The sequence below is a fragment of the Idiotropiscis lumnitzeri genome, chromosome 9 (assembly GCF_059441095.1).
Source record: "Idiotropiscis lumnitzeri isolate Australia: NSW breed Sydney's pygmy pipehorse chromosome 9, RoL_Ilum_1.0, whole genome shotgun sequence".
In the NCBI taxonomy this organism is placed as follows: domain Eukaryota; kingdom Metazoa; phylum Chordata; class Actinopteri; order Syngnathiformes; family Syngnathidae; genus Idiotropiscis; species Idiotropiscis lumnitzeri.
The window spans coordinates 19258027-19270393 of record NC_142399.1 but is presented as its reverse complement, the minus strand read 5'-3'; the positions used below and the strand labels follow the sequence as shown (position 1 = coordinate 19270393).

Below are 12367 nucleotides of genomic sequence, written 5' to 3'. Positions count from 1 at the left end.
GGGGCAAATACTCACAAGGGCAACAGCTCGGAAACGTGTGACTCAGGATAACAGAAACTCTGACATGAATCTAAGCAGTGTCTTGCTATTGAATCACCTTGTTTATCATGCACTGTCCATGGCAAATGTCATGTCCAAGCATTAGAGTGTCCATATGTGCACTTAGGCACCAGAACCCACTAATCTCAACAATCAACTATGTGGTTGGGTCATCAGACCCGAAACAACGTTTTGGGACACTGGGGTGCAGAGAGCGGTAGCATTTTCAACTGACCACCATCTGGTCGTAAGTTTGCGCCGATAATGGGAGACAAAGATTGTGTGGGCTGGCATCCTTGGATGGTTGGATGGAGAAAGAACATTATATCAACTAAATCATTTATGCAACTGGTACATTTTAATTTAATGTAATTAATGTAAAAAAAAAAAAATGCTCTTTCTCTTGGCTAAAGAAAATAATATATGTATCGTGTACAACATGTGTATTGCACATTTTTAACTTGCTAAATAACTCGGTGCTTTTGCCACGGAGCTGCAAATGAAGGTCAGGTGCATCAGGTCGCCACTGATCATCTTTGAGAGGTTCCTACAGCTTTATTGCAGTCCATCAATTGATTGGACATAATGTGGAAAAGTACATACATGCGTGCATAAAATCAAAAACAAAACCAGAACAACGCCTTATTGTTTTTGGCAATGAAGAAATGTCTGAAGACGAAAGTTCAAACTGAAACCTTGGTGTGCTGACTTTCAGCAGTCATATTAAATCAAACACTAAAAACAGCCTTTTTCAAGCTGAAAAGTATATCCAGACTGAAGTTTTGCATGCTCCAAGGACACCAAGAAAAGCTTATCCATGTTTTCTTTTTTTTTTTTTAAACTCCAGTAGACTAGAGACTTATTGTTATGATCTGCCGACTGGACACGCTCAAAAGAGCATTAAACAGTTGCAACTCATTCACAACGCTGAAGCTCGAGTTTTGACCAGAACAAAGAGATCAAGACGTATTACTCCAGTTCTAGGGGCTTCACACTGGTTCCCAGTCAGCTGTAGAATATATTTTATAATTATGCTATTTGTCTACGAATCACTGAAAGGTCTAAATTCTGATTACATGAACAAAAAATGCTAATTAAATATAAATAAAGTAGTGTTTTGAGGTCAGCAGACTCCAGTCAATTAGTGGAGCCCAAAATAATGTTAGGTGGAGAGTTCTCGAGCGATTCACGAGAAAATAACCCCTTGGTGGCGAGTTCTTGCGCGATTCACAGTCAAATAACGCTAGGTCAGTTGTTGGCGAGTTGTCATTCATGGCAAGATAACGCTATGTAAAAGTAAGGAATAAATGGTCATCGTTAACACGGGTCCTGGGAGAAAGAGAAAATGTGAAAATGTGATATACAGTATGGACGCATTTTTGCTACATTGAAGTGAAGAAAAAAAAAACTATGCTATGCATATTTACTTATATAGCACTTTCTGTGTTCTGTTGAATTATTGTTTTTGTATGTTTGTTCTGTAAAGCACTTCTTTTTTTTTTTTGCAGCTGTTGTGAGGCAGCCATTAACCCCCCTCAGAAAACAGGCTAACGGCAATGAGCTCAAATATTGCCTAAGTCAAATTTCAATGTTTCTGGAAAACAAGAAAAAAAACACTTACAATACAGTGCAATACAATACAACTTTATTTATATAACGCATTTCACAACAGCTGGAGCTGTAACAAAGCACTTTCCATATTGTGTAATATAAATTAGCGGGAACCTAGAACACAAATTATAACACAAACACATTTACAATCTTCGTACTGGCCTATGTTAATTTCATACTATTTTCCTTTTAGGAGCACACATTTACTGTCATTAAAATGCTCAATAGTTTGCCAATCGCCTTTATATTATCACAGGAGAAGTGGAAAAGAGTAAAGTGTGTCCTGAAAATGGACTGGCAAAGGACTTTTTGAGACCCAATGATTGTGTGTCTGGCCCCACTCAAGAACAAGGACATACGTTAGACCTTGACCTTACTTTTGGTTTATCGATCTCAATTCTGTGTTGAACAATGTGATCATATGATTGTGCTCTTTGATGTGTTTTCCTCTGCTGCTGAAAAACCTACCGGTGAGTGCAGCTGCCGGATTTTTAGCCCCCTGACGCCTAGTTGGTTCTCTGAAGCCTTTGTCATAATCCGCGTATAAAAGCTATCAAATCACTTAAATCACGTCAGCCGATTTGCACAGACCCGTCCCCTGAAAAGTGCAATAGATTTTTGCAGTTTTTCACTAACAAGGTTGCTACCGCTCGGGCTCTCGTATTGAACACCACATTAGACCGTTCTGTCCACGTTCCTCGTTCCGCAGTGTTGGATTCCTTTGAGGCTATCTCTGTGTCATCTTTGCAGGATGTGGTTTGCTATATCAAGCTATCCGGCTCATAATATGACGCCGTTCCTCCTCATTTCTTTAAGGAAGTTCTCCGAAGTATTGGCAAATCGGTTTTGGCCATCATCAACAGCAGTCTGTCTTGTGCTGTAGTCCCCCAACATCTTAAACATGGAACAACAGTTTTGCAGCACCTGCTTAAGAAACCTGGCCATGATCAAATTTTGGACCCATTTCCAGATTGCCTTTTATTTCTAAAATTCTTGAAAAGGTGGTGCACATGCGATTAAGATCTTTCTTGGGTGAACACAACGTCATGGAGGTTTACCAGTGAGGTTTCAAGAAAATGCATAGCACAGTCAGCCGTGCGATTAGTCTTCAATGGAAAATGACACTGGAAACTGTGTGTGTCTTGTCTTGTCAGCTGAAACTGCAGCGCTTGACACGGTGGGCCACAGTATTCTTCTGATTCGTTTACAGCACCAGGAGGATATTAGTGGTAGTGCTCTAGAGTACTTTAGATCCTATTTGGATGGCAGGACCGATTTTCTTCGCCTAGGTTGCTCTGAGTCACGCTCTGCCCCTTTATGTTGGAGTCAGGCAGTCCTCCCTCAAGCGCCTCCAACAGGTCCAAAATGCTGCTGCTCGCCTTTTAACTGGAGTTCAGAAGACGGAGCACATAAACCCAATCTTGGCCTCTCTTCACTAGCTCCCAGTTCACTTTAGAGTTCGCGTTATGATACTTCTGTTCGTCTTCAAATCTTTAAATAGCCTCGCCCCAGTGTACCTGTCCGAGCTCCTCCACCCCTACGCACCTACCCGGTGCCTCAGGTCTGCGGACCAAATGCTACTGGCGGTGCCGAGCACTAAGCGTGTCCTCAGGGGGATCGTGCCTTTTCTGTTGCCGATCCTTCTCTATGGAATGACCTCCTATAGAATGTTAGGCAAGCCCCCCTTCTGTTCACTTTTAAAACTAGTTTGAAGACACATTTTTATTCATTATCTTTCGGCTCGACATTAAACTGTCGCTGTTCTACTGTTCTTCAGGTATCTACTGTATATGTTATGTGTTTTCATTTGTGTTCTAATTTCCTGCTTATTTTTATTACACCATATGGAAAGCGCATTATATGAATAGAGTTGTATTTTATTGCATTGTATTGTATATAAGTATAAATATAAGCATTTTTTTCTTGTTTTCCAGAAACATTGAAATATGACTTAGGCAATTACGCTATGTGGTTGACGATATGCAAAACATGACTTTCTACACCATTCCCCTGACTTGGATGTTAAATACCCTCAAATTAAGCTACAAGTCTGCAATTAAAGCACATCTTGTTGGTTGCACTTCAAATTCACTGAGGTGGTGTTTAAAGCAAAACAATATGAGAATTGTGTTGATGTCAAAATAATTATGGATCCGTTATTATGTTCAACAATTTCTAATATAATACAAAAAAATAGACGGATAAGTGTCATGTGCTTCTGGTACCCTAGAAAACAAAATGGGGTCAGTAATATCTTAAAATGGAGTGAGAATTCATCCAGCCACCTATTATCCAACCCGCTGAGCAGCCTTAATATTGAAGGTCATCTTTCTTACCTGCACTCGTTTGTTTTTCCATAAGATATTGTAAGCCTCAGAAGAGAAGGGGAGTAGGCAGGTGCCCGTGATTAGTGAAAGGAAACATGTCAACAGTGGGACCAACACAAAACATGCAGGCACATTTATGCATGCATTCAAAAAGTATTCAGTGCATCAACGTTTGAATTTTTCGTCATGTTAGAGCCTTATTCCAAAATGGAAGAAATTAAACTTATTTTTTGCAAATTAAAACTAAAAAGCGTGTCATGTTACAAGTATTTGCAGCCAGCTCAGGTTCATCCCTTTTCTAATAATCATCCATGAGATGTGCCAAAAACTCAATTGGAGTCCACCTCCAGAAAGTTCACTTGACTGACTTGATTTGGAATTGACATTATTTGTAAAACCACACACCTGTCTACATCAAAAATCAAAACACATATATTTCATTTAAGTTCCAACTAAAGAAAGGGTTCATTGACAATCAAAACTGTGTCTATACTAACAAGACCTGCTCTCTCTGCCCCTCCGGCATCTTTCCTTGTGGATGTTTTCATGTTTTTTGTCTAATTGTTGGTTTGTTGTCTCGAATGTACAGTTTAGCTTAATAGTACCTTTTAAGAAATGTATTACGTTAACGGAATTTTAGCTTAATTGTACTTTGGTAATTGGGAAGGTATTATGTATTTTATTCTTACTCTTTTAGGGGGACATTTACCTACTTCAGATGAAAAATAGCTTTCTGGCTAACTGGCATATTTACAGAATTGCACCTGACATTAATAAAATGAAAATAGAAATACAGTTGTAGATCAACTTACAAACTTAATAGGCTCCGTAACCTCGGTTGTAAATCGAAACGTTCGTAAATCGGAGTAAATGTTCCCATTGAAATGAATGAAAATGGAATTAATCTGTTCCAGTGTTATCTTGCTGATTTTAATTGGTGTGTGGTGGGAAATAAATAAAGTAGAATATAAAAATAATTCAAAATAGAGATCACAAATAAGAAATATCACACTGCACAAACAAGTGCTTTTTGTGCTCATCTTTAAGTGAGGCGGGAGGACAAATAGGCTCCCTTCAAAATAGTATGACAATATTATTCATTGTTATTGTCTATTTTTTAATTGTTTTTTTTTTACGCTAAATAATCCAGGGAAACTTGTCTTTTTTGCCACATTAACGATGTTAAGGCAGCCACTGTTAGAATTGTGAATGGCGAAATTGTGCTTTGGCAGGTGCACATGCAACGGCTTTCTGACATGGGGAGAAGACCGTTTTGTCCTTTCCCCCCCCCTCAATTTAAGAGATGCTCCAATACAATAGCAGCTGTACATATACATAGACTCAAAACATTTTGACTCATTTAGCAGAAATCTAGAGTTCCGCAATGAAAATTCCGATCGGAAAAAGTGAGTGTGTTTGTGCGTGTGTAAGCAGAAATTCGGCTGCACACACGACACGACACTTTCTACTTGCTGCCGCGGAGGAGACCGAGTTTTATGGGGTTTTTTGGACGTCTAAAGCCAACCGTAACCTTTAAATCTCTTTGACGTCAAATTAAGAGGAAAACAAACAACTATTTCAATGAGTTAAGCAGAGAGCCAATGATGGTTTAAAACCTCAAGAAGCATACCACGGATCCATCCGGTCATCTATTCAACAAAACATGTAAGTAACTACAGGGATATTTTCTACCAAAAATTTGTACGTGCCTTGACAACTTTGCAAAAAATGTCATTCGTAATTTGAGGCTCTACTGTAAATTTAAAAAAATATATATAAATCAATAGGTCTTTTAGTTGAACAAACGAAGCAAGACGGGCTGTGTCTTCAAGCCACAGATTTAAGGGTACCAAAAAAAATTCTGTTACTCCTATGAGCACAGTGACCTCCATTATCAGATAATGAAAACAGTTATCTTCCTAATGCTGGCCACCCGTCTAAACTAATGAATCGATAAACTGCGAAGTTCCTTAATCAGGGAGGTGACCCAGAATCCAATGGTCAGTCACACTGTCAGAAATCCAGAGTCCCTCTGTGGAAATCAGAAAACAACCCAGCGGTCAACCATCTCAGCAGCAATCCACCAGCCAAGCCACAATACACTCAGAATACTAGAGTTCTGATCTGAAGGTAAAAATAAAAAAAAAAGACTGAACTGTTTGGTGTGAATGCCAAGAAACCAATCCTACAGGGAAGTCTGATGGTAGTAGCCTCATTCTGTGAAGAAGTTTTTCAGCGCTACATATGTTGGAATTAAGGGAAAGATCCCTTCAGCAATGTACAGAGACATCCGGAAATAAACCTGCTCCAGAGCACTCATAATCTCAGACTAGGGCAATGTTACGCATCTTTCAGCAGGACAACTATGAATGTCCTCAAGTGGCCCAACCAGACTTTAGACTTGAATCCTATTGAACATGTCAGGACAGACCTGAAAATGGCTGCGCATCAACACCCCCATTCAAGACGATGGATCATGAGAGAAAAGAAGAATAAGTGGCATCATATTCAAAGTGACTTGAGGCTGCAAGTCAGGTGTGCTTGCCTCCGGTCCTTGAGTCCTCCAGCCTGTCTTAGATGTCACCCTCCTCCAACACACATGATTCAAATGATAGGATTATCAGCAAGCTTTTCAGAAACCTGATAATGATCATGATGGTTTTAATCACTTGTGGTGGAACAGCAAAACATCTGAAGCAGGGCTCTCAAGAACGGTACTTGGTAACTCCTGCTACAAGTAACGCGCAAAAGCTGTGAGTACTTATGTAAAACATGATTTCAAAAATTATTTATTTTTTTGATACATTCATGAATTTTGCAATAAGGCTGTAACAAAACAAAATGTGTCTGTGTGTGGGAGGAAGGCAACATCAAATAGCTGTGAATACTTCCTAGATGCACGTATGGAGACAACGGTAGGGTTTTTAATGCAGCACATTAGGACTAAATGCTAACTATCGGCTGAAACCATGAAGAAATGTGCAAACCAGAAGGGTAGGTTGACTAGACAGACAGGCAGACCATGCAAACCAATAAGTGTGGATTAGCTGCAAGCATCAATTTTTAAATTACTCTTACCGGAGTTTCAGCAGGATTCACTTTTAAATAACATTGTGAAAAAAAATTTAAGAACTACAGTACTGTCCTTGTACAAAACTCTAGGGCCACCATTATATTTGTTGTTGTAATGATGCCATAATGATCACATACAAAAAGAATGGAAACAAATAAAGCGCCAACTTCTTCACAACCAAAAAAAAAGCCATTTGGAGTAACCAGCTCTTTGTGAAACATGCACAAATAAATACAGCTTATTGCAGTGACTTCGCTTAGACAGTCCAAAGGCAGGAGGGGGAGTTGGTCACATGTCTAGTTACACCCCACCACAAAAAGAATGCTAAGGAAAGTAAAAAAAGAACAAAAAAAAAAACATCTTAAAGCAAATGAAAAAAAAAAACTGCTAAATAACCAACGTTAAGTACCCTAGTGAGTGACTTTCTCTGTAAATTAATTTTTCAAAGGGATGGTTAGGGATGGTACAACTACTAGCAGTCAAATCAGTGGTTCACTTTGCGGAAGTCGTCGAGTGGGTAAACTAGGGATAAAATGGACTTGTATCCACCAAGATCTTGGACCTGCTGGATTGATATGTGCATTCAAGGGCCCTAAGGTATTCCAACGAACTTCTCCTGACTGCTCCCAAATCCAGGATAAAGCACAGGGGAGACCAGGCTTTCAAAGTAGCAGCCCCAAAGCTGTAGAACGAGCTGCCTCTGCCTGTTAGACAAGCCCCAAATCTGATTCTGCAGGTTTTAAATTCACATCTTGCGGCACATTATTACTCATTGGCCTTTCAAACTTAGGAGTGATTAAACTCTTTCCCATTTAACACTATGCATGTTTCATGCTTTTAATTGTTTTATTTTTAATTATGCCTTTTATTAAACTTTTGTTTTAAATATGCTATATGAATTACGTGTATGGTATTGTATTCATTTTTATAAACTTGCTGGCCCGATTATATAATATTTTATGAATCATACTGACTGCTCTAAAAAAACATGAACAAGGACAAGAACACACTAGGACCTTGTGCTTGTTCACAGCCAATGTTAGGAAAGTTCAATTCAACATGAACTAGTCCAAAGTTCAGTTCACAAATTTTGAAATGAACTAGTTGGAGGTCATAGTTGAGGAAGCAAAACAGAACTGTAGTCCTTAATGTGCAAGAACAAATGCATTAGGATGGTAGAAACCTCTGAGGTAGGAAATTAGCTGACACACTAATTAAACCGCCTCTCCTAAGTCAAGTGACCATAAAAGGACAAGTCGATGACCCAACACGCAACTTCCTGCAACACAGTCCCAATCTGCTCCACGGTCCTGTCGTGTACCACAGAGTTTAATTTTTGGGCCCCTGCCATTTTTGTTGTATGTGCTGTTCTTGTGTTCAGTCCACCCTAAGAAAACCTGGAATTTCTTTTCAATGCTCTGCACATGACAATCAGATGCTTGTCCCACTAAACAATCCTCCTTAAAAAGAATGTGTGCAACACTCCTCAAATAATTCTTATTCAAAACAATTGTGCAATATGTCAGTCTGCAGTGGCATAATTAATTCATGTTACTTGGCCAAATGTAAACTCTACAGCGGAAATGTTTTCAGTTGTTGGAGGCGATTGGAGTACCCGGAGAAAACTCATGCAGACACGGTGACAACACGCATACACCAAACAGAAAGGCAGCTGTGATAACCACTCAGCTGGCATGCCACATAGAAATGTGGACATAATTGTTGGTAGCCCTCTACTAATGAAAGAAAAAAACACAATGGTCAAAGAAGTAACTTGAATCTGATGAACGTAGTCATAATAATTTTATAAAAGTTAACCAATAAAAATCAGACACTGCTATTAAATTGGGGTTCCCCAGAATTATTTTACAAACCAAACTCATGAAACAGGCCTGGACAAAAATGATGGCACTCCCAGAAAATAAAAATTTAATGTTCAACCAAGGAGAATCTCAAATTAGCATCAAAGTGTCTTCAAAGTTTAATCAGTCAGTTGAAAGTATTCTTAAGAGAAGTCTTCTGCCCAGTCTCAGCAAGTTTGGTCTCAGTCGCAGGCTATGGGACTCACAACAGGATAACGACCAAAAACTCACAGATAAAAAGACCCAAGAATGACTCAGATCAAAACATAGCACTACTCTGGAGTGGCCGTCCATGAGGCCTAATAGAAATTCTATAAAGCGTCTGCGGAAGGAGATGAAACCTGCCGTCAAGAAAAGGCGGTCTTCAAACCTGAGACAAACAGCTGCTGTTTGCTCATTAAGAGTGGGCCAAAACACCTGCTGAGGGGTGTAAAGGTCGTAACAAAAGTCACAAAAAATTTCGCAAAATGTGCAACAAAATATTACGTCAAGGGTACCTTCATTTTTGTGCAGGATTGCTTTTTTCAAGTTCTATTTAGCCATAGTTCAAAAGAAATGTCATTTTATTTGATTTTTATTCATTATTATGTCTGTAAACAAAGGGGTACCACAAATTTTGTCCACACGTGTATATGTGCCATCAGTGCATATTTGAGGATATGGTGAGGAGTGTAAGTTGAAGCCCAATATCTGCGGCAATGCCCTGTGGCAAAATGAAAATGACTCCGCTCAAAATGAGACCCCAAAGCTAAACATTTTGAAAAAAAAGCAAAAGGACAACACAGCAATTGAGTTCTAAAATCAAACTGAAGCATCTAATTCAAGGCCAGTTGTTGTGGACCTTTGGAAAATATTAATAATTCAATTGCAACATTAACTACAGTCTTTGCCAATTAGCACTAGCAATTAAGGCAAATTAATTACATTACTTATATGAGAAGTTAAGATACAGGCACATAGGCATCTACTGTAGCAGTATTCTACATTGTTCACTATACTACTTAACAAAAAAAAAAACAAGCAAAAAAATTCTAAAATCACCATAGGAAATGAAAATCTGTGAAAACACTCACATTTGCAAAAATAACAACATACAAGAGGTTAATCAAATAACAAGCAGATCAGATCATTTCAATTCAAAGTCTAATTACCTTCTTCATGCTGGCACCGGCATAACTTTTGGCCTCCTCCTTAAATTGGGGAAGTCTGTAAGAAAAGGTAACAAGGACAAATTTAGTCAGGGATCAGGATCGTACCTCGCTAAATTGTACAGTTTGGTGCTTGCTTTCTAAAACTGATCAAATTAGAGAGAATGCTGTGAATGTGATAATTTTGTTTTGTAGGCTCTGGATTAGGAATTTGAATTTAATACATTTAAAGCCTCATTTTGCAACTACCAAAACAGGAACAAAGTTGATTGCTAATGAAAACAGACAAAAGCAGGCACACCCACTATGGTGTCTGCCAAAAATACAATTCAACGGTAACAAAAATGACAATATCGCTGCAGGGTTCAATTTACGCAAGGGAGGAGTAGAAGCAAAAAGATTAATTCAGCACATGCATTGAGATTTATGAAACATGGAAAAAATTGCAATGGCTCATTTTTCACCTTTAAATACCACGCCTGAAAAGCAGCTGCACTGGTGCCAGCATTATCTGAATTTACGTGCATGTGGGTAATTTGATTTTAGTACAGGGATTACTGAGATTGCTGCAACGCAAAATTAAAATATGAGTTTGTGTCTTCATTTTGTGCCGAAGAAGCTCGCTAAAGTGAACGCTAACTAAAGATTGACAGGAACAGAAAAAGTTTAGCTTGTAAAAATGTGCTTAATTACTGGTTCTGCCTACTCAGCAGGTGTACTATTATGTTGATCTTCTCACGATAGTGTCTAACGGTGATGTGAAGATCCTGCAAATGCTATAAAACCTGACAATGTATCTTTCTATGTGGAAGCATAATTTACACCCTCAGAGCATACATCTTCTACTGTTCAGGACACGTCACCCAGGAGCAGTATGCCATTACGCCAGTACGCCATTTCTCTGTATTCAGACATAGCATTTTATTTTATTTCTTGTTTTTTTTAATGAAAAGCCTTAATTGAGAAGGACCTCCTAAGTATGCATTTGAGCAGGGAACTAGCGCTGCCACAATGGCTCATGCCTGATTTAATTTCTGATATCAGGACAGGTGTGTCCATAAGATAGCATTAGCACACATGGGTTACCGTGTGCGTTTCATTTGGTAGATTCAAATATTTTAGCATCTACTGTAGATTAAAGAGGCATTTGTTGGCGAACGTTTATTAAGAACCAAAACACAGTTTTTGTATGCCCATGGCTGGAAGAGCACACACGGCGTGTTACTTCCATGAGCTGTGAAACTGGAGCAGTAATACATTTATAAAAATGTCAGGAATGCTAGTAAAAGATGCAAAGTTTAATCAATGTTGAATGTACTACCATCTTAATTGTCTTTAATAATTAATTTGCACATACCTAAAGAATTGAAGCTGCAAGCTTACGATGTTTATATAAGAGCAGCTGCTTGCCGGTGCGATATGCCACAATTTACAATGATGATCCAATGAGTCGACTAGCAAAAATTATTAGTTTACAACTGTTCTTTTACACGGGAAATCATTTGTGGTTTATCTTTTATACAGTGTGTGTATTTGTAGGTATTTGTCTTGCGGATATTATGTATCTGGTCTGTTTGTGTTTAGACCCTGAGTCTGTAATAAAAGCATACATGCAAGAAAACCGCTAATGGAGCGACAGATTTCTTTTCTGTAACTATTTCTCTTCCCCTAACGCTTCTAGTACCATCACTTCAAACTTTAACTTGATTTTCGATGATTAAAAAATACCAGAGCTACCTGAGGATCAAAAGCCTTGGCACATCTGTTTCCGACAGCGTGCACAATCTGTAAATGAGTGAACATGCTATTTATCAACTACCAATCATTATCCTAATAAATAACATCCTTTTATGGCAATATATTATGGCGAGCATTAAGACATGAATACTAGATCTAAGAAACATTGGCAGATGAATGACTGATTAGCAGTAAGAAAAACTTAAAAAGGCATTTACCTAAAAAGAATTACAATCCATTAATTCGGTACGAACGTAGAACATGCTGTAAGCCACTTAAAAACCAATAACATGGTGGGAATCTCAACATTCCCTGCCTAAGTCTCCAACAAACTTCTCTAATGATGGTGAGCATTTTTATCAAAGAGTGTGTGTGCTTGTGAGCGCAAGTGTGTGTGTGTGTCTCTCCAAGTTTGTGGACTTTAAGGCTTTACTGGAAAATGAGAAGTCACCAGCAATCACACGCACACAAAAAAAAACAAAAAAAAAAACAAGAGAGACCAGCACCCCCCAACATTAACTGTGATAATAGAGATTTGTCTCACAAGCATGATTATAGGATGAGCTGTGG

General features: G+C 38.6%; 1 protein-coding gene across 3 annotated transcripts in view; it reads right to left on the bottom strand.

Annotated features, from left to right (window-relative positions):
* The window catches only part of gbf1 (golgi brefeldin A resistant guanine nucleotide exchange factor 1), an 89602-nt gene that overhangs the window by 31906 nt on the left and 45329 nt on the right, over nt 1-12367 (bottom strand). For 2 of the 3 annotated variants that reach the window (XM_088304575.1, XM_088304576.1), the window contains one exon: nt 10064-10118. In XM_088304575.1, coding sequence (XP_088160701.1) covers nt 10064-10118 — 55 coding nt within the window. Of the gene's footprint in view, nt 1-3986; nt 5102-10063; nt 10119-12367 lie in introns of those variants that run through there. The other variant, XM_088304578.1, reaches the window with a different exon arrangement.